Source organism: Leptidea sinapis, chromosome Z, assembly GCF_905404315.1.
Source record: "Leptidea sinapis chromosome Z, ilLepSina1.1, whole genome shotgun sequence".
NCBI classification, from domain to species: Eukaryota; Metazoa; Arthropoda; class Insecta; order Lepidoptera; family Pieridae; genus Leptidea; species Leptidea sinapis.
The window spans coordinates 24719156-24743974 of record NC_066312.1 but is presented as its reverse complement, the minus strand read 5'-3'; the positions used below and the strand labels follow the sequence as shown (position 1 = coordinate 24743974).

The 24819-nt window shown below is 33.3% G+C and overlaps 1 protein-coding gene across 1 annotated transcript in view; it reads right to left on the bottom strand.

Moving 5' to 3' along the window:
* The window catches only part of LOC126978805 (neprilysin-2), an 86368-nt gene that overhangs the window by 40346 nt on the left and 21203 nt on the right, over nucleotides 1-24819 (bottom strand). Inside the window, exons 2-3 of the mRNA XM_050827886.1 lie at nucleotides 19373-19426; nucleotides 5480-5616 (exon numbers count right to left, since the gene is read on the bottom strand). Coding sequence (XP_050683843.1) covers nucleotides 5480-5616; nucleotides 19373-19426 — 191 coding nt within the window. The remainder of the gene's footprint in view (nucleotides 1-5479; nucleotides 5617-19372; nucleotides 19427-24819) is intronic.

Genomic DNA, 24819 nt, shown 5'->3' with positions numbered 1-24819 from the left:
ATGTAACAGACCAAATCCTAAACCAAAGACTATTTGAATTACATATACTTTATTTTGGTTCCAGATTGGCATTATTATTATGAATATTATTATAATATGTACGAAGATTTAAAAATGACATAGTGCTTGCTATTTCTTGTATGCAGACGAAGATGGAGGCATAAGCTGTTGAAATAATAAATTATTTTATATACTGCAACACGCGACATTCGTTTTGATACTTTATTACCCTGTTGTTTGTTGCACACCAATAGTTGAGTGTTTGTTATGACATAGAACGTGATCGATTGTTGTCAAATGTCGCGTTTGTCTATGAATGAACTCGAAATTAAAACTGCGGAACGACTGACAGTTAGTGATGACACGTAAACTTTAAGGCCACCATTGGTTCCGTTTGTTATAAATTTTTAGGGGTACCTTACATTACAAGATAAATACTATTACTTTTACGAAATCATAACAAAAAAAATTATATCGAAAGATTGTATTTAATATAAAAGTGTTTCACTAAAAATTGTTAAAGAATGTTATACTTTTTGTTTATGATTGAGGTACAGGTACCTAAATACTTCTTATATTTGGTAGAGAAATATTACAGAGAGGCCTTTCTTTGTCATAAGAAGAGACGATATGACGTCACCTGTTGGTTAGTTAACGTTCACGCCACTACAATGCAATGCCACTCAGTATATTATTATCTTTCCTAGTTTCTGTGTTTTTTACATTAGATTTTTGCGTAAAAGTAACATTTTTGATATTATTTTAGCTAAGGGAGATAGAATGAAAAAAGATCTGGAAAAGTGTCGAAACGTTAGGTTACGTAAAAACACATTTACAATTATACAAGTTTTAATCCTTTAAAAAGAGTTTTATTTAAATGACACTCAGGATTCTTAAAAAACCCGTTTAGTTGCGCTAGTCACGAGTTGAGACTCAGTAGACCAGTAATTTCACAGCTAAAGTAAGGCATTCTTCATTACGAAATCGTTACAGAAAGACCCTGCTTTTTCTCTCACAATCACATAGTATACAAGTTTATTAATATCTATATTTAGACATTGTTTTAATTATAAGACATCGGGCCCCCAAAGCTATGGTGCCTTTCTAGCTACCATCCTATCCTCCCACTGGTAAAAAGGCAGAGAACATACTAGAGCTTTACAGAAGAAGTAGTAGAACATTGGCTATATATATTTCGTTTGTTTTTGTGCTTTTTCGTTGAGGGTGCATAAATTTGCCTGAAATTAATTCTTATTCATTTATTGTATTTTTATAGAAAAACATATTTAGGTAACACATTTATGACTTTACAAATTTTTACTTTAACGATTAACGTCACGATACTAACAACTAGTTACTAAATTCGGAACCCTCAACTAGAAAGCCGAGTCTCGCTTGACTAATTCCTTTAATAATATTGTCAGTGGGCCAATTTCTCTTTTTTCGTATTCTAACAGCGTTTCATAACAAAGACTTGCATTTATAATCACAATATGTCCTTGCGTTGTGGTTAACATTAAAAAAAAAACTTAATATATTATGAACACGTTTTTGTATCGATAAGCCAATCAATTTGGTTATAATTTGGCACGATTCAAACGAAATTGAAACTAATCGCAAGGAATTTGTTTGAGTTTGCAGCTCTTTTTTCATTTCTTTATTATTTTACAATGTTATAACAACCGATGTTCTTTACGACACTTTGTGGCGAAGGTTAGTTAATAAAATAGTAAGATTCGAATCGTTGTAACGTTAATCGTTTATAACTTACGAAAAAGTCCTATTCGCTAAGTAATAAATCTATTCGTACAATTGTGTGGTCAGAATAGGTGTATGAAATTCTGTATGTGTTATTAATTTATATTTTTGTTTACCTATTTAATGTCTTCACGGAAAGTGATACTGGTCGGTTCAGATATATACAGTGCACCTTAGAATTTTTTAAGGCGGTCAAAATTAAACAAAAGATTAATATTGTAATTTAATTGAAAACTTTATAGCCGAAACACATGTTCGGATTTGGTACGGCCGAACCATCCGGTAGCAAACCATATTCGATAGTATGTCGCATTGTTCATTACACAAAATAATTATTAATACCCTCAAGACTGTACCGAGACGAGGCAGGACCAATTGGTGCAAGGAGCAAAACCGACCGTGGTACCAAATCCGATCATGTGTTTGGTCTCTTCTTAAGCACTTTATATCTGCATTGAGGAAACAGTGAGTTATAACTACTTGGGTGTATTTAGAGTTGAGGGTTTCACATTTTTAAACTGCAACTAATGCCATCGCGGAAATCGTAATAAACTGTTTAGAGTACATAGAGGTATTCAATAAATACGTATAAATTGCCGGCTACTTTTGGTTAAACTAATTGTATTTCTTGGTATACTCGCCATTTTTGAAATATCTTTTTTTTCTAAACTTAAAATTCATTTCAATCATGACCACCTCTTTAGTATCCCAGAAAAGATAGCATATATAGATAATCTTTTCAGCTAAACTGTCTCTTCCAGGTCAAAGACTGTATTTAAGTTTCTGTTTTATAATTATGAAGCCACATCTCATCCATGTTCAAACAAAAGAAATTCAAATTTTTCTTGTTCTAATCAATATGCCAGCTTTACCAGTTAGTATTTATTTTGGTTCCAAAGAGTTTTTATCACATTCGCGCTATTTATTAAATGCCTTTATCCTGTAGGCTTACATAACAGTAATAATCACTTAAAATATTTTACATATTGTAGACATAGCAGTAACTATTGTATTAAAAATACATACGTATTAAAAGTAAAAGTATAAAGGTTCAGCCCATTGAAAAGTGCAGTTACTCTTAAAATAATTTAATAAAGCTGAAAGCAGGGATGGTAAACTAAAGATACGTTAATTAGCAAACTGCGAATCTGAACTAAAATATTTCACACTCTTTGAATCAACAGAATTTTGCTAGTGATATATTATTTGATACACTTGAAACAACAGAATTTTGCTAATGATAACACACAAAATAAGTATCATAACTCAAAATTTTAACACCTATGTACAAATTTCAGGTTGCGAATAAAAAGTAAAAAAACAGATCAAATTGGAGTCACACAGGAAGTATTCTGTACCTTTGGGATAACACGAGAACTAGAGACTATATTATGTGATATGTACTTTATAATACATTAATAAGCGAACTGTATTATTAAACCGAATTAAAAAAAGGGGAGGTTCCCAATTCATCGGTACTTTGTTTTTTTTTTTTAAGTTTGTTACCTCAAAACTTTTGACTGGGTGAACCGATTTTGATAATTCTTTTTTTATTTGAAAGCTGGTGCTTCCCGTGTTAAGATCTGACTAGCATCCATGAGAAAACCATAAAAATTACAATAATCGTAACTAGAATTAGATTGTATAAAATACGCAATTATTTTTATACTTTTTAGTGCATAATATTATATGTATTGTTTTGGAATAGTGTTTTTGAAGTTGGTTGTGTTTTTGTTAAAAAAAAAATATTTGTTGGTACAGCGGCAATAGATACACAGGTTTCTGATTTCTGATTCGGTTTTTAAGATACAACTGACGGAATGAAAGTAATGTAAATACAATATGTACGTCAACAAAATGGTTTTTTTTTCGCAACCCAACAACCTTTCTCAACATATTTAGGGCATTGATGAGACAAAAAAAAACCATAACAATTAAACAACATAGACAAATGAAGAATAACATTGTATTGCGTGCGGTTATCAACTATCTGTGCGTGATAAATTTCGATACAGAACAAGTTGATTAAAGATCCACAGGATACGTTAGGTGCAACTGACCAGCGATATTAAACAGTTGCACTTCGGTGCGCCAAATTCGCTCGTGGAAGAACATCTACCAAAGATGACGCTCATTCGAATCGCCCAACAATGGTATTAAACGGTACAAATGGTTAGAAATGTTTCAGCAGATCGTCGTGTCACAGCACGTAGCCGAAAAACAATTATTTAAACTGGTAATGTATATAGCATATCACACGAACATTTAGGGATGAAAAATAGGTAACGTGCTCTGGGTACCCAGAATGCCTTCTTATGAACAAAAACAAATAAAACTGAACATAATATCTTGAACTGCTTTGGATTATTTCATCAAGATCTTCAACAATACCCAGCTCATTATGATACAGTGTCAAAATAACACTATTACCTGAATGACAAAATCATTTCCAAATCCTGAGAAATAGTACGTTATAAAACAAATACTCCAATTGGATTTTTTTTTTATGGAATAGGAGGACAACGAGCGTACGGGTCACCTGGTGTTAAGTGATCACCGCCGCCCACACTTTCCTGCAACACCAGAGGAATCACAAGAGCGTTACCGGCCTTTAAGGAAGGTGTACGCGCTTTTCTTGAAGGTACCCATGTCGTATCGTCCCGGAAACACCGCACAAGGAAGCTCATTCCACAGCTTCGTGGTACGAGGAAGAAAGCTCCTTGGAAACCGCACTGTGGAGGACCGCCACACATCCAGATGGTGGGGATGATATCGTAACTTGTGGCATGTCGTGCGAAGGTGAAATTCGGCGGCAAAACATTATGCTAAAAGACGACTATGAGATAAGAATAAGATATGTTTTTACTAAAGTTAGCAGCAATATACGCACTACGCATAATATATCATGCAATATGCAGATAGCATAGTGTAGCCGAGAGAAAACTTGGACATTGCGAGACCGAAAAGGGAATACATGGTTCAGATGGAAAATCCAAGACGCAGATGTATTTAACGGATAGTAAGTCTGAAGTAGCAATGGTCACGTCGCGAGCATTTAAGGATCCCACCTCTATACCATTATGGTAGAAGAAGGCTACTAACATGAAGTGATGCAAAATTATTGCCTTAGTAAATTTACTATATTGAATCGTAAGCGCTTTACAAAAGAACTAAGGAAGCATACAAAAACCACGTTATATCATGTGGCCGAAACGAATAAATTGTCACACAATACTTATATAACACGCCGCCAATAATAGAAAGAGAATAGCTCGATTGAGCCCTCAGTTCTCTTATGGGCCATTTATTATATTTTTATTAGAAAAAGTGAAAAGCTTTATGATAGCACAAAATTCCGAGCGATATCGCAATTGCCCTCATCAATAAGATGTTAAACCTCATTATCCTAGTAATTTCAGATTACATTATAAATAATCAGTAAAATTCTCAGAATACATAACAAACGTCAAATTCAAATTAATATTTAAACTAATCTGTCAACACTTCTTATCCCTCATATCTCCTTTACGAACTGATGTAGCTTCATGAAGTGTTGTTGCAAATGTTATGTTATTATCACTCCCTAAGGTAAATAAAATTAATTCTATTCCTAGGTATGCCATTAGAGAATGGGTAGCGAAGTTCCATCACCATCACACGTAAGCTCGTTTATCCTGCTTTGACATAAAATAAGTTAAATCCTCATCGTAAAAGTTCGTACCGTTAACATTGGTGGCTCTCTTTAGCAGCGCGGTGGTGATGAAGGCAGCCAGGAAGGCCACGGCAAGGACAGTGGCAACAGCAACGGCAAGAATCAGCCGCTTTTCCAGTTTCGTCCTCAGCATCCAAAAGGATTGCCTGCAATTAAATGGCAATTATTAAGAAATTCAAACTGTGCTCGTAAGGATGGATTCACACGGTTCTATTTTAACCAATCAACTGTACTTTATTTTTCTAAAATAAAAGAATTTTTATATATCTATATATATAAAAATGAATTGCTGTTCGTTAGTCTCGCTAAAACTCAAGAACGGCTGGACCGATTTGGCTAATTTTGGTCTTGAATTATTTATGGAAGTCCAGGGAAGGTTTAAAAGGTGAATAAATATGAAAGTGTTCGGAATTAAATAAAAACAGCAATTTTGTTTTTCCTTTGATGTGTCCCCCGTCGTCCGATATGTGTTATGTAACATATTTTCTATGAGAGAATTTATTGACGCACGATTTGACAGTTCTGCTGTAAAACAATTTCAATACAACAATAGGGAGTATATTTTAACGAAATAATTCTTGATGTTGTGATATATTATTGACAAATTCATATAAAACATTATTTTATTTATTATATACAGAAAAACGTCTGTCAGGTCAACTAGTATAATATATAAAATAACGTAGCCTAAGTTACTCCATATTACTTCAGCTACCTGCCAATAAAAGTCCCGTAAAAATCGGTCCAGCCAATTCAGAGATTAGGCGGAACAAACAGACAGAAAGACAGACAAATTTTTAATAAATGTTATATTGTTGTATGTACCGTATATATATTCATATACATGTAGTAAAAAACGATTATTTCTTTATTATAAACAGACACTCCAATTTTATTTATGTGTATAGATAAAATTGAACTATATAACTACAACAACTAACCACAATACTTGAATTCTGCCAAACTTAGACTAAATACGCCTAGATATTGTTTCTCTGATAATTCAATATAATATCTACACATACGGACACTGGGATTATAATACGATATATAATTTTTGTACACAAACAGAGAAACAGTCCTTTGTGGAATATGGAAAACTAAAAACAAACGTCAAGCGACTTAAGAATCTCGACTAATATTGTTGGTTGTGTTTCCTTTCACAGGACCCACAATATTTGCAACTAACCTATTATGAAAAACTTCAGAGATTGTTTTTAAGTAAATTAAATTTGTAATTTGTAACCACCAAACGTTCGAGTCAGTTCGACGCACTGGAGGAGCGCTCGGACCCCGGCAGCCGGATCGTTCATAGATTTTGGTAACAAATTTAATTTAATTAATCCCAGAAGTGAGGGATTCCATTTTAAAATAACAAATTCTTAAAAGTAAATGCACTTTCATATGTCATTATATTCAAGAATCTGAAGTAGACCAGCTCTAAGTAGTATAAAAAACAAACAAAGAGTAGAGAGGTGATTAGCTAATAATTAAAATAACAGAAAAAAATACTAAGTATCGATATTGTTTCAGGGGGTAGGTACTAATATAAATTATGGGGTGAAATAATTATTGACATAATGATATCTGATAAGCTCGAAAGAATCATTATTTTTTCAATTTAATATATAGATTTGTTGCTAACGGGCACTTTCAAAATTGAAACCCTAGTTAAAAATTATTTGCATCCATTTTTTATGTTTAGTTTCAAGATGGACATTATTTTGATCATCAATTTGAGTACTTAAGGCACCTCGCCTTAACATTTCTCTAATTGAAGTGTAAACTTTAGCGGTGTTGAGCACTTTTTTGGGATGGGTATAATATGTTAAAGTCGCGTCAGGACACGTGGTCTGTTCGAAAATTTGTAAGACAGTCGTTCAAATTATCTATGACAGATTTATACTTCTAACTAATTTAAGTTCAGCTATTTAAACTTAATAATCATACGGTCATTGGTCCAGTGGTTGAATCATTGTGATTCCGAAGCCCAAACACCGCGTGGTCGAATCCCAGCTGGGAAATATTTTAACAGTCTGTTAATGGATTACAGTTGATTTTTCTGAGAGTTAAACTCTTAAATGTAAAATAATTGTAATAGTTCTGAAGTGTTAAATTTTTTATATAATATAAAATTAATATTATACTTAACCACATAAATAATTGTACTTTAATACTGATAAATAAAGCAATTCGTGCAAAATTATTCCCCAACCATTCTAAAATATTGAAAAATTTGTTTTAATGTTCAAGTTTTCACTTCTGCCGACACTCCCAGAGTGCAACCCGTGTTTTTATTTAAAAAGGAAACAATTTAAATCAGAGGTATACTTTAGCATTTAAATTTGAAAATGTAACAAATTAATATAAACTCTCATAAAATGATAATAGTTATTGATTCGACAACCGTCACCTACATACAACTGCTACAATATTGGGCCATTTTATAACTACAAACTATGTGAATAAACTAATTCCAGAACTGAGATAGGCCCCTTCTTCGCTGTGTTGATTTTAAAAGAAAACCAAAAGTGACAAACCTTAATTAATTTCATAATTATTGCGAATCTGACTTTGTTAGTAAGATAGTTACAGTCTCACAACGTAACTACTTTACCGTTATTTTTTAAATTACAAACAGTATTTACCAGAAGGACTAAGATATAAAGACTAATATTTAGCATTTGATATCGATTAAATATTCATAACGACTAGACCTATGATAGCTGAATGTGATGTAACTAAGCATTCTAATTGTAATCATCTCAATATCTCATAACTGCGGGGAAGGTCATAATGTTTTATTAATAAATTTGGTCAATAGATTTATTTGAGTATACAATAAACCAAATGAGTTATTAAACACGTTATTGTTTGTGAACATCTGTTATGATCATAAAATATTTATTTGTACTTATAAGACTTAATATGTTCTGGCTAAGACTTTGTTAGCGTGATCGCAATAACTTCTATTCTTTGGGTCACGAAAGAAATTACTAAATGCTATTCTATTCCATCTTCATCTGGAATAGTATTAGATGGCAGAGGTTAATGTGTGTTCATAGAGGGCCCATCCTAGGAAGTGATCACACAAGCCTAAAATACTACAGGGGCGTCTCCAGCCTCTCGGGTACGTTCTTTTTTTAGGGTACTCAAATCGTATCATCCTGGAAACAGCGCGTTGTTTGGTTGTGTGGAGTGTTTGAGTGTGTAGGATGATATCCAAGTTTGTAGAATGTTGTGCGAAGGTGGAACTGTGTGGCAGGAGTCAGGCCAAACTCTTTGGAACACTCTCAGTGATAAATGCGGTAGAAGACACACAATGAAGCGACATCTCTCCGTCAAGACAAGTGATGATGCCGATTACACAATACTAGATTTCAGACTACTCGAGCAGGTCTGTATTGCACGCGATCAAATGACTCGAGCTGATACTGGAGAGAAGAGAACAATATAATGGCCGGACCTGCGCTTCTAGAGCGCTAGAATATGGGCCGGCCTAAACTAATTTCCCGCTCTTTTGATGACATCCAGTGAAGCCAACGTAGATTTGGCATAATTTTGACTGCGAATATAGCAATCGCTCAAGATTTCATTGTTTTCCATGGGATTTTCAAAAAGCTCAAAATATCACCTGAGCCATATGTCTAGTGACAGTAGTAGTCAAATTGGTATAATTAGATTACTTTTGCGAAGCATTTTCTAATAGACGAATATAGATCGATTTTTTTTTACTATAACTATGTAATCTCCACATAACTCCATATTAGACTTATATTTTTATACGCAATCGAAAGATATTCCAAATCAAAAGATATTCTAAGCGATAGTTGCGTGATGCAGCTTAAATATCTCAAAATGGGGGTACTTTCCCTTACACCAAGGCAAACATAATTCACAATCTTCACTCAGCGAACAATTTCTTCGTTTCTTTTTATTCACTGGGTATCAAATGTGTATGATATATGGGATACAATGGGATACTGTTTTCCCATATTATAAGTACAATATAATCACTGATCTGTATTGCCTTCCATTGTTGACGCAAAAAGACGTATTTACATTAAAATCATATAACTCATGACAAACTAAGAGATATGTCTATTAATAACTTTAAGATGTAAATAGTTATTGTATCGAGCGTCACTCAGATACAAAATAGTATTGATTCATTAACAACTTCAAGTCAAATCAATCAATCTGGCATATTAAAATATTGACAATGTTAACAATATCGATTCTGGACAACAGTATTCAATCACAAACTATATCACTTAAGAATATGCAGATTATAAGGCATTGGCCATACGGAAATGAACAAAAATGGTCTTTTTAGGATATAATAGGATTTAGTTACAATGTCCTAACAATTTAATGAATCTACTATAATTTTGAAAAATAAAGAGACCGTCAGAAGAACGTTCAATAAACTCACTAATCACTCTTTTAAATCAAATATAATTTTATAATTACAGCAGTAAATAATAAATCAGATTGTATGTAGCCGCATACAATGTACGTCTCTTATTCAATGATTAAAGCACTTTAAATATTAAATATATTTTAATTGATACGAAAAATATACAAAAATGATAAATCGATCAAAATCAAATATGTAATAAATCGGATACAATCAATATAAAGCACTGCCGTGTATTATTCGTGTGAGGATGTTCCGTAAACATAATAATTATCTAGATTATATCACAACAGAAGCACAACGATTTCCTAACTATAACAAGTAGACTGGGGACCACCAACAATACTGCTTGTTCACGAGGAAAGGACACAACCCGGCACACGACGCAACCACAACCAATAACATTGCAATTCTCTGAGCTTTTTCTCTATTTAGTCTTTAACCAGTTAATTAAATTAATTTGAGTCAAACGTCTTGTAAATATTTTGAAAAAGATTAAAATATGTTTATAGTTATGTTATATATATAATTATTATTATATAAGTATAAATACAATTTGACTAATCTTATGATTGCCTAACACAAGACAAGCAGCATAGGTAAGGTTTTATCGATAATTTTATCAAGACTAGTTAAATTATGCAAGGCTGTCACATCACCAGTTGTTCCACATTTTTGTAGCCACCGTCGGGTACGACCGGTCTGTCACGGGTTCAACACCCACAGTCAACGACCCAACTTGACCCTAATGAGGTATATTGTGGCGTCTTTATTAAAGCTCTACCACACGGAGATAACTAGCTGATTATGATCTGCTACTTGAAAAACCGGACCAAGGATTTAATAAAACGAATAGTTCTTAGCATCTCGTCTATATAATATAGATCTATATACAAATAAATGCTTCTATATGAAGACTTGTATCAGTATCCTATTATAAAGGTAGCGATATACTAAAAATCTTAAATTCAATGAACCTAAAAATACAAAGGACCATTCGTCTAATATTTAAAAAAATATACTTGACTTTATAGCACTTGAATTAGCAATACAATTTAACGAATGCATAAAAGTGGGTGTGTTCCCTGGCCTCATGAAATACAGCAAAGTTATACCTTTGTTTAAATCGGGCAGTTCTTTTTTAAAATTTTAATACTTTGACTATTCCTTATGGTGAATTTGTTAGAAATTAAAGACTAAATAAAAGTGTTTTTAAAGAAATGTGTAGATGTTGTGCCCTTATTGCCCTTAAAAAAAGTGTGTGCGTGTAATCTTTACGCGCGATTGAAGTAAACCTTAATAAACAGATACATATAAATACTTTTTTTGCTTAACTGAACGCTCATATACTAAATATGTTATTTTCGTTTGCCCTTGATTGTCCCACCTCTTTTAGTACATCCAGTATATAACATATATTCTTAAAAAGTTGAAAGACAAGAAGATTTAATTTAAACCATTAAATATAATATACTTAAATTAATAAAAGCTGTGTTATAAATAAATAATTAAATAAAAATAATTAAATTATTAATATCAGACGTTATCAATATAACGTTGTTATTGAATATTAACGAATATGGCTCTATGGGCTCGGATCTTTTGCTTGTCCGATGGACGAAGAAAAAGTAATGTCGCAAACGTCAGACTGAGAACTTTTATTTATTATTGATTACAAAGTAGAATAAATGAACAAATACACTTGTAGATTTTCAGAAAATGTTACTGAGCAATTTGAAACAATTTTTTAAACCATTTAATTATAATGGTTAAAAATTGTTTCAATTGGATTTTTTCTGCCAGAAGTACTAACGTTCCTTACGTCAGAAAAATATTCTGAGTTATCCCCAAGTCACGCCTAAAGAAGTTTTACTTCGAAAAATCAAGATGCAAAAATACTTACTTTTTTCATCCTTCATTATAATTTTGAACGCCAATGCAAAAGTCTAATCTATGTTTTGACTTTTGACACATCACAGCGACGTAGCACAGATAATATTTAGTGTTTCAAGGATTTCACATAATTCATTCACTCTAATATCGTTAAAAAATCAAAATATTAGTCTATGGTAACGATAAACGATAAGGAATTCGAACATTTGTTAGTGTAGCCTACACTTTATACAGGTGCGATATATTCGGAGTATTATAGTATCGTTCTTAATGTATCGTTGTCGATTTTTGCGAGTAGACCTCCAGGTAACAGAATAATATCGGACACGCAGAATTAAACCCGGATTAATAAATAACCTCAAAGGTATAAAGCTCATATTATCGTAATAACAAAAATGAATGAGGTTCTTTTAAATAAGTTTTTATAACGCATCTCAGTTTTAATTAAATATTTTATGATAGTTACCCGTCTGTGAACGCTCTTAATAACAATTTATAGCTAATAATGACTAATTCATTGAAATTGACTTTTGACGAATTTATATTACATTTTTTTTTATATTTACTAATAGTCTTTTTATCGTGCTTGAATTGGCTAAGACCTAGTCAAGTGAAATTCGGATAAAAAACGAATGGTTCCGTAGCATCGTAATAAATTTAGGTATATATTGTTTCTATGTTTAAATACTTATTTTTAATCAGCAAAAGGAGGATCATTGCAAAGATCTGTGCAGTGCACCAATAGTCACTGATTTTTATCCTCAATTCCTTCGAATTGTACTCGATGGCAATTTTTTTTACCGTGAATCTGGTTCATTCAAGAACAAATACATCTGACCTCGATTTAACTCCCGGAGATTTCAATTTATTATTTCAAGTAATTTAACTTTTTTGATTGTGAACTGATAATCATTTGTATATTAGAGAAAGGTTGGCAAAATAGATCAAAAAAAAAACGATAACAGATAGCGTATCCTAAAATATCAATAAAAACAGAATGGTCAATTATTAAATGTTTGCATAATTTATTTGGAACGGCAGTAAAACAAGAAAGCAGCAAATAATAGCTCTAGTAACGTTATAAGTAACGGTTAAGGATATCTGGATGGATTGGATTAACGGTGGTAGAGTTTCTTGAACCCGGCGACTACAATTAACTCTATGATGGTCATTTGTGTGAACCGGTTGGAATCGATACTTGAATATAATTGTCAATATATTCAAATAACCATGACTTTGACATCCGCGAGAAAGAGTCAACAAACTCATTAATATATATAGGAATAGCCAACCAACACTATGAAGGTCACCATTTTGAAATATGGCTGCCAAAAGTGTTCTCGAGCAAAAGTCTTATTTTAGAGAGTTATGATGTCATAAAACTTCTTATTTAGATTAAGATCCTTCAATGCATATTCATACACTCTAAATCTAAATGCTCGATTGTCGACGATCCAGTGCTCCGTGAACGGCTAGATCACTTAGCGTTGCGTAGAGACGAATAGAATTTATCACGGCGAGTGTTCCGAAGAATTGTTTCACCTAATTCCTGCCGCCGAATTCCACCTTAGCATGACACGCCATGAATTAGGATATCATTCCCATTTGAATGTGTAGCGCGGATCGGAACTTCCTTCCGAGTACAACCAAGCTGTGGAATGAGCTTGCTTATGCGGTGTTTTCAGGACGATACTACATGGGTACCTTCGAAAACAACGCGTATACCTTTCTAAAATGACGGAAATGCTCCTGTCATTCCTCTGGTGTCGCAAGAGAATGTAAGTGGCAGTGGTCACTTAACATCAGCTGGCCTCCTCTTCCATAAAAAAAGATCATTTTCTCTTTCAGTACTTGATATATATCTTTGAGGTAAGATTTGATAACCTTTTTTGAAAGTTAACGACTTCTTACGGACTTGGATTGCAGCTATTTCATGCCAAAATATGGTATGAATGAACGTAACAAATCCATGTAGTATAGAATGTATTTAATTTCAAAAAATGATTTTTCCACGTCTCACAAATGGAATTAGCTTCCTTACGCGATGTTCAGGTCAATACGAGTGTATACAAGATACGTCCTTTATGTTCCAATTAAAACTGAAATATCTTTGTTATGTTAGTGCATTTCAATATTTACAGTTAGATAAAGTTATCATTTACAATTTACAACTGTTTTAAATGAGACATCCAAGCAAGAATCTCGAAGAACATAAAACACACATTTGAATCAATATTTATAGAGATGAGCCAGCTTCATGAGTTTTTCGCCAATAAATTAATCGGTCTCCGCGCCGCCGAGCTAATTCCGAGATACAAAAATATAATGAAATAAAAATATTATATGATATGGATATACAAGAATTGTTCTCTAAATTTATAAAATCTATAGCTTCGCAACGTAATGCACAAATGAAACTCGAACTTTTTTGTTTACGTAAATAAATCTAAAACAAGTAAGAGTGTAGCAGTTGTGACCCGCCCTACGACACTACCAATACCAGTAACATTTGTTACGTACTAGCAATGCCTCGCGGTTTTACTCGCTTAGATAGTCTACTAAGTCGGGCTATAGATTTATAAGTTTTGTTAACACAAAAGTTTTATTTCACTTAGGTATTATCTTATTATTGCATAATTTCTTTAGATTGACATTTTTAAATTCATTATATCTTTTGAATGGAATGTCCAATTTTAATAGTGGAAGTATTTTACATTATGGTATTGAAACAGTCTTTAATTAAATGGGATGTCAATTAATGGGATAAGGAATAATACTGAGGTATAAATTATATGGTTTGATTTTCGTCAACTTATATATGTAAAAAATAAGTTATATTGGCATAACTACACTAGTTGGACATATGGTATCGTGGACTGTTTTTTAGATATTGATACGTTCTATAATATTGTAGAACATGTTTTTATTCTATCATCAATAGTTTCCGCAATTAGTTTTGACAATTTTTTTTACACCTTGGGTTATATTATTGAATTTTTATTACTGATTCCAATTTTTTGATAATGTTATGTAGCCTATATTACTCAGCGAAGATGCAGATTTCTAATGGTGAAAGAGTTTTTGTAATTGGTCCAGTAGGTTTTGAGTGAAAACATTACAAACATACATACAAAACCATAAATGTTTCCTCTATATAATATTAGTTTAGACGAGCGTACGCCCGCGACTCCGCCATCGTAGATATCGTTAACGGGGCAATCTGGCTGTCCAGTTAGATTTTGTTCACCATTTTATCGATTCTAAATCTTTTACATGGAGTCCTACTTAATTTTCTACTTGTCTTACGTCTATTACAAATAACAATCCAGCCATCAATTAACTTTAAAAAACATTAAATATTACAGAGCGCTTAACGCAATACATTATAAACAGCATTCAAATCAGCTTAGTGGTTTCTGAGATTAGCGTGCACAAACCCATAAAATATATTTTTTTGCATCGGTAGCGCAAATACATTGAGCATATTTATTATAAATTCTAATATATATAGTCATAAATATGTATGTATGTGAAAAATAAATCGCGTGTGTAAATTAAAATTTCAACATAATACTAGTAATATTTTGGAGTTCATCGGCTTTATACATAATATCTAACATAACATAAGCCAAACCGATACCAGCCGTGTGTTAAATATATTTTATATTTTGTGTCAATATTTACTAAAAGCATTGCATGTTCATATATTCTATTGGTGTTTGTTTGATTTTTATGAAGCAAAATGATCGCTTTAACCACTGATGACCTGCCGTTTCCAATAACGTATCTCTAGTTATGAATAGATTGCTATCACCGTTTAATGACAAGATCTTATTTAACCATAGTTATGGCCAACATAGTTTGTTATTAGTCATAGTCCAATGCTATCTGTCGATAGGTTATTGAAATGTAACTAAGCGTAAAAGGATAGATTTGTCTACATCTAGTAAGTTAAACTAAGGCTAGATAGGTCATTGAAAACGGCCGTAAACTCTCAGAGGATTAAAGAGACCGTTATAAAAATGACAATAGGTTACAAATTGACAATCAAAAGTACGTATAATCATATTTTTCTATGTGGAGTGCACTAAATGTTTCCGGAATGATAAAGTAATTCCTGTGAATTATCAAAAGCAAATTTGTCGAGATATTTTTTGTTACCGATAAGCCACTCTTAATTTTATAGCACTCTTTTGTGGTAACATCGAAGACATCTTATGCATTCTCTTCGAAAGCTTATTTTGTTGATGAAAACAGTTGATCACGTAACTGGATAAAAATGGATATAGACTTCTAGCAAGTAAATAGCCATGTACCATATGTAAATAGTAGGACGATATTCCAAATTGTGTTTTGGACTGTTTTGAATGATCGTCCCATGAGTCCGATTGGTGCTTTGTTTAGAGATCGTAAGAATTAATCCATGCTTCGTCATAGCTGTTACAACATCCCACACCAAATTGGACACCTTAGTTTAACCTTGCGAGGGCTACATTGAACTTGGTGATGCAGATCGTTTTTTGAGACAGTCCGAATCCACCAAAAACACAGCTTTTGTTATTTGTTTTGTTTTATATTATAAAAAGAGATTTCCACCTATGTATTGTCTCATCACGATATCTCTGGAACCATAAAGCATAGAAACTTGTTATCTGGTAGGAATATTCCTTTTGCCGAATAGAGGTCAGCTAAGAACGTTATTATACGAAATTCCAACCACATGAGTTTTTTTTTTATTATGAACAGAACAATGTCTGTTGGGTCAACTAGTGTTATATATATATCTGTCTCTGGCTATTAGACAAACGATAAAAACAGGCCATAAATATTTGTTTAGTGTGCGTGACAAGTTACTTCTTACACTCGCGATTTGTGTGACACATTGTTCGTGTGCGTGCATTACTCAAAATAGAGGTTAGTTCCAAACTCAATTTTTTCGACGTTTTCACAGCTACTGTCGTAGGTACTCTATCTAGACGTATAAATGATCTAAGATATACATTTATATCCTTAAAGGCTGACAACGCTCCTGTATATACCAGTAAAACCCCCACTAAAATGTGTGATCATTATACACCAGGTCACCTCGTACGTTTGTTTGTCCTCCTTTTCCTTAAAAAAATATATATTTTCTACTTTTTGGGTCACAAAACCTAACACGGAATACTATTTTCGATTGCTCTTTGAATACCTTATGACATATATTAATGTATAATATATATAAATTATTTTACATAAAGGAACAATGATTAAAATTGAACTGAACGGTTTTGTATGTAGTTATATAAGTATATTCCCAAATTTGGATATGTTTAAGGTTCTGTACCTAAAGGCTTACCAAAACCTTATTACAAAGACTCTTTTGTCGAACAGGCCGTCCGTCAGTCAGCGATCTGTATCACATAAGCAACCAAATAATAAAAACAATATTTGAAATGAAATAAAATGAGTTCGTATTATATAAGTTTATTAAAAATATATTTTGGTGTTTTATTAAATGTCTGGAAGTATACAAAAATAGTACCTATAAGGAAAACTACTATGATGACGTGCTGTGTCGTCACGGAGTTTGTTTAGGTTTCTCATAGCTTTCATTATCACGTTCACGTTGAGAAATCAATTGTATACAATGTTTGAGCACAGATCGAATACTTGTCGCAACTAATGCTCTGAACCGCAAAACATGATAACAATTGAAAATTAAATTAATAGTGAATTTTACTTATTTGGACAGAGAAATACTTTTATTTTTATTTAAAACTAAATAATTATGTACATACTTTAAATAATTATGAGTATCCCTAGCACCTAAGATTTGTTTAATGTTTATGTATCGCATTTAATTCTGTTGATAGTTCATAAATAAATAAATAAATGTCTCACTCAAAGTCACTGACATGACACGGACCATTCCGAAACTGAAGTGGCAGGGCACATAGCTCAAGTACAGATAGAGGTTGGGGCAGTGACGTACTCTGATGGCGACCACGTACTGGAAGACCCAGTGTTGGTAGCCCCCCCACAAGATTGACGTATGATCTGGTCAAGATCGCCGCAATAGGTTGGATGAGGGTAGCGCAGGACCGATCGTCATGCAGATCTTTTGGGGAGGCCTTTGTCCAGCAGTGAACGTCTTTCGGCTGAAATTATGATGTCTGAAGGCGTGCTTAGTTTAAGCAATAAATAGGGCATGAATAATAGATGATATGCCAAGGGAATGTAACACTGTCTGACGTTATAGTCGTCATGGTGGATCATGGAGCGAGGTTATTTGTTTAACTTGCAAAAATACGTATAAACTCTGTTAAAAACTTGACTATGAACACGGCTTATGAGTTATACCCTGTTTAGACATACGGACAGATAGAAGAGAGTCAGTGTTAGTATGGCATTTTCCTCTGGGTTTTCCAATTTGGATTGGCACGGAATTAACTTAAGTTTAGAATGACCTGAAATTAACATCATTACCTTAAAAAGCTAAGATAAAAACCATTAATCAAAGTCAAATTGACTTTTATGCAAAAAATTATCAAACCTCACTTAAGCATCTCGCCATATAGATTTATCCAATCATCATTTCATTACACTCATCATCTATAAACAACTAATACTCACTTGGTGGTAATAAAAAGACTCCGCCAGTATAAAACAGTTTGTGGTTACTGCAGTACCTTGTCTTTACCCCTTTTTCAACCAACAACCCCAAAAATGTATGTACCTTCTTATCATAAAAACAGGAGTTTCGTGTGCCCGCTTTTCTCCATAGAAAACTACATTTTTGGAATTATATTATATTAGAATCAATTCTGATACATTAAATTGCCTTTTTTTTTATTAATGTGACACTCAAAAGTGCCTGTAATGATCTATTTGAAATAAATATTTTGAATTCCTTTTTGATTTCCTTCTAATCTAAAAACCACCAGGCAGCTGATAGTTTGACATACGTAAGTATTAGGGTAAATGATACACTTCTATAATAAAGTCCCAACCACTGTTCAGGCATTATATATAAATAAATTTAAATGTTTTATAAAAAAATGGCTCTGTCGTAAATCCTATTACTCCACCGCTGAATATCTAAATGATCGGACAGCCTGGGACTAGATTGTGATTATTTTATAGCGATAGAAATGATTGTACAATATTGTATATTTTTATTAAAAACAGCGCAAAAAACAATGCTGGGAGAGTTTCTTGCGCCCCTTCTCTCTCAGAGCGCCATTTGTTTCTGAAGCGGTAGTAGTATCTAGTAGTTATAAGAAATGACATCAAAAAGAATTCTAAAGGAATCAGAAAGAGAGATATTTTGAGAAAATAAATGCCTTTTATGCCTTTATTATCATTTGATGCTATAACAATAATGCCAACAAACATGGCCAATTCCAAAATGTCTGCTAAGAATTTTTTCTTTTTTATAACAAAATTATTAAAAAGTACATTGTGATATATTTTCATGTTGAATAATACGGAATCCGTTCTGTGGTAGTCGGGTTTTATTGAACAGGAGTTCTCACAAGTGTTAAGAATAAAGTTTTGGATAGAAACTAGGAAAATGAATAGAAGTGAATATAATAAATAATTCTTACTTGGAGTTATTCCTCATGTGGTAGGTTGTTGAGATCTTACTCTCCCCGTCTCCACTGAAACAAACACATTTATATTAATCAAAGATATGCTTAAACAACACAACAAAGAGCAGGCATGAGGGCCCTGTCCAGTTATAATAGTTAAAAATCGGGATTCATCAACTGAAGCTGAAAGGTGGAATCCCTACTACAACACTTATACGTAATCAGTACTTCTATTGTCCACATTTCAGTTCTTTATTTCAAAAGTGAAAGTGAAAAAGAGAGGGAAATTGGACCAACGTTGCCAACAATGCCAGTTTGCCTGCAGTTATTGTTTGCCGGCATAGTACGTCTCATAATAGTATACGATTTTATATTAAACTAGCTGACCCGGCAAACGTTGTTTTGCCATATAAATCATTTTTAAAGTTAGTCCGTTTCTTGGACATTGGAACATTACTTTATTTTTCTAAAATAAATGTAGCCTTAGTTACTGCTTATAAGATAAGCTACCTGCTAATAAAAGTCCCGTCAAAATCGGTACAGCCATTTCAGAGATTAGCCGGTACAAACAGACAGACAAACAGACAAATTCTAAAAAATGTTGTTTTGGTGTATGTGATATATATATAAATATATTATCATATATATGTAGTAAAAACGGTTATTTCAATGTAACAAACAGATACTCCAATTTTATTTGTATGTACAGATTGAGTCATCCTGAGAGTAAAGTAATATGCCAAAATATCCTTACGAGCTGATTGTTAAAGGAGTTGGTAGTTGAGGTTGTTACTCCACAGTTGTTTGATGCCCACCAAATAAATGTTAACTAAGTATAACATCTTAACAATATGAGATACTTCTAGGACCACACGTTAGAACTAATCACTCACAACAATAACTTATTAACGTGGAAATTAGCCTTAAATCGACTTAGAAGTTTACTAGAAAATATTGCTATTTACGAAATTTAAGACTTAATTATTGTTATTGGTTCCAATCCCGGTAGGTGCAAATATTTATATGATGAATATGGATGTTTGTTTCCGAGTCATGGATGTTATGTAATTATGTATGTTTATATGTATGTATAAGTAAGTATATTGTATTAAATATATCGTTGTCTTGCAACCCATAACACAGGCTATATATGCTTAATTTGGGGCAAGATAATTTGTGTAAAAAGTGTGTCAATATTATTATTATTAATTGAAATACTGTCTGTATTTAAAAAAATATCACTGAGCGTATATTGTTATGATTTTGAATTATAAAAAAAAATGAATTGGCACTAGATTTTGACTTTCCATAATTGATTAAAAATCTAATGTTTAATCTAAATATTTGAATTCATCATCTTAATTCAGCATTCAGAATTACACACTTATTAGTACTGTTGTTAAAAAGTTACTTATATAAACAGTTTTCAATAAAGATATGGACACATTGATTTTCTAGATAATCATTACCACGTCTGCAATTAATACGACAATGTTTTTAAATAAAACCACTAACCGTTGATATAGTTATGGCAAAAAATGTTTATTTCAATAGATTTTGCGATAAATCATAACTTAGTAGGATCTGTCTCGAGATATCACACTGTATCGCTGGTCATCTAAAAGGTTATGTACTAGATAATAAATAATGGATAAAGATAACAAAGAGCGGATATTGCTGTAAGTCTTCGAGTCAGCCCTTGAGTTCTAGCGCTGCTAACACGCAATATGACAACAATAGAGATTTTTTTTTATTGTTAAGCCTGCTCTATGTTTGAGCTCACGACCCACTTACTTGACACCTAGGACAATCAAACACGCTGTACTGGTTTTCTTGAAAGTTTGAAAATTTTAATCATACTGGCATTAACCTCTGGACACTGAAGTTCTTGTCTGTTATCATAAATATCGCATTAATGCTTATTCATAGGAATAATATCAAAATCTATATTCAAAGGAAAAATACAAAAATCTCCAAAAATATTTTAAAATGGTTTTTTATGGTCTCTGTTTATGAGTTTTATCCAATAAATAGCGCAAAATTTAACCTTTACAAAAATGCCCTTCCTTATCAATTTGAACCTTCGTGATCACACGATTAACAGACAAATTAAAAAGTTTTAAAGTAAAAAAAAAGTGATTGAAGCTATGTGTAGTATTACACTCTTCTTTTAAATTTCAATATAGAAAAATTGCTTAGTTTTGGAGGAGATAAGATGGGGGAATGCGAAGCGAGTCCTTATAAGAACGCTCATGGTCGCTCAGGGCGCAATGGAGAGGGCTATGCTCGGAGTTTCCCTGAGAGATCTAATCAGAAATGAAGAGGTCCGAAGGAGAACCAAAGTCACCGCCAAAGCCACCAAATCCATCATACAATAACCAGTGGCATTGAGCAGGGCACATAGTTCAACGAACAGATGGCCGTTGGGGCAGTGAAGTCCTCAAATGGCGACCACGTACCGAAAGACGCAGAGTTGGTAGGCCCCCCACAAGATGGGCCGACAATCTGGTCAAGATCGCTGGAATACGTTGGATGAGGGCAGAGCAGGACCGATCTTCGTGGAAATCTTTGGGGGAGGCATTTGTCCAGCAGTGGACGTCTTCCGGCTGATGATGATGAAGACACGCGTGAATCTGTTCGAGTTTTGTAATTGTAATCGGTTGAAGCTGCAACTGTAGCTGTTGCACTCTACGAAGGGAGGTCGGACTTGGACGTTGATGTGCGACAGGAGTAGACCAGCATTGACAGAGTGAAAGACCTGTCCACAAGACCGGAGGAAGTTCACTGAGATGACAACTTGTGGATGTGCAGGATGATCCTTATACAACTTTGCATCATGTTTTTACAAATAAAGTTATTATACTTTTGATAATCGCTAATAAAATGCTCGCATAACACCTTTTATATATTCTCGCTATGTGTATTGATCCATCACTTGTGTTTTTACGTATAAATTAACATTTTTTTTTCTACTTATTCGTGTAATTTCTTATTGTGTGTTTGACGTTTGAGTATTTTCTTTGTTGCATTACTTTATATAGTACATTAAAAAATTAAAATGATTTATAAAACGATGAATTTACATAATTTAAATGCTGAAGAGTGGCAATGAGTTTCTCACCACTTCTTCTCATTAAATTCGACCTTTTCCGAAGTGGCGGTATATATAAAAACTTATGAACGTTGACTTACATGAATAAAGTGATAAATAAATTAAATCAAATCAATGATTTAACTAGTACAGAGGCACCTTTGGAGAGTCTTCAACATAGATAATTATTTGGTATTAAAACAGCAGCCCGTTATTTCAGCTGTAAGTTACAACTAATTCTCTCCGTAGTTGCATAACACTTATAAAATGGCACGCGGTTACGAGACTCTTAAACTGTGTACACTTGATGAGATAATATAACTAGCACGCAACATACATAATACGATATTTCCTGCTTTACTTAGATTCGCAACTGAATTCACTGTTTTAATTCATCGTTGGTCTACAGTGTAGGTACGTGTTGACGTGGATCTTAAAGCCTTAATGTCGGTTTTTTTTTTAATTTATTCTTTCTTTATGGAAAAAGGAGGTCAAACGAGCGTACGGGTCACCTGGATGCTAAGTGATCAACGCCGCCCACATTCTCATGCAACAGCAGAGGAAGAACAGGAGCGTTGGCGGCCTTTGAGGAAGGTGTACGCGCTTTTTTGGAAGGTACCCATGACGTATCGTCCCGGTAACGCCGCATAAGGAAGCTCATTCCAGAGCTTTGTTGTACCAGGAAGAAATCTCCTTGAAAACCGCACTGTGGAGGATAGCCACACATCCAGATGGTGGGAATAATATTCTAACTTGTGGCGTGTTGTGCGAAGGTGGAATTCGGCGGCAGGAATCAGGTGAAACAGCTCTTCGGAACACTCCCCGTGATAAATGCGGTAGAAGACACACAATGAAGCAACGTCTCTACGCATTGCCAAGTGATCCAGCCGTTCACAGAGCACTGGGTCCCCGACAATTCGGGCTGCTCTATGTTGCACGCGGTCAAATGGATTATATTCCTTTATAATAATAATATTTATTCCTCACGAAAGATCTTACACTAATACGGTAGATATTATATGAGTGTTACAGTTTTAACATCTGGTATTTGTTAGAAGCAATTTGATTTTTTTTTAAGTGTCAACCCTCACTTCTGGGATTAATTACACAAATCAAATTTAAAAATATAACCTGAGAGTTGAACAAAGACATATCAAGATTTATGAGTATTAAGGCACTCGAACGGTTGGCTCAATGGAAGATCACGGAACGCGAGCGGGTTCGTGTCCCGCATCTTTCATAAATTTTGTTTTTAAGTTTAACTTGTGTAAAAATTTATTTAGTTAACGCTTCCTCGGGAACTCTTTAAAATGTCTGAACTTAAATTTACCCTACATACTTATATAAAAGGTGTGAAGGCGTAACAAACAAACACACATTCTCATTTATCTATTAATATAATAAAATCATAGTCATGCCGTAATTTAGCATTAAATTAAAAAAAAATCCATATTGTACGCTGTTTTCATTGACGTATGCTAGCAACAATCCCCGCAACACATTATAGTGTTATTCCGATCGGTTTGTAAACAAGAAAATTAAATAAACGCAGACGAAGTGACCACCACCCACTAGAATACTAATAAAACTGGCATTACTATGGGATCCCATCACATTCTCTTTTTTTATTATTAATTAGGGGCAATAAACAAAGCTACCAATGGGTACTTATAATATAATAGTATTAATATAAGTTAAAAGTAATTGTGCCACGAGCAACGTTAACCGCGTGTTACATTACATTGTCATAGAATGTTTAATAATGGTGATGTATTGGAAAAGAAATTTAATTATTATTCTAAGATAATATTATAAAGTAACAGTAATATTTATAGTGTTTTCAAGGCAGATACTAACATCTTTTTTAAAACACAAATCAAATTTGAAAACAAAATTTTTTAATGATGCGGGTCTCGAACCCATGACCTCTAGCGCTCTTCCACTAAGCCAAGCGTTCGCAAGGTTCATAAATCTTGATATGTCTTTGTTCAACTCAGTGGAAGAGCGCTCGCACAGAACGCGAGAGATCGCGGGTTCGAGTACCACATCGGTCATAAAATTTATTTTTCTATAATTTGTGTTATTAATCACAGAAGTGAGGGTTATCACTGTAAAAAAAAATATTATATTTTTAAATGATCCCACACGAGAAGCAAAGATATCAATATGAGTAAAATTATTATTATATGTTGCCAGTTGATGATTGAGTGATCGTCTTTCAGCATTACTACGACGGAATTTGGTAGCTAAGTTCGGGACCGATTTACGATTATGCATGTTAGGTGGAAGGAACCCAGTAGTGCAACATATTATTAAAAGCTTTGCAGTCATACCTGTTTTATATATATATATATATATATATCATATGGAT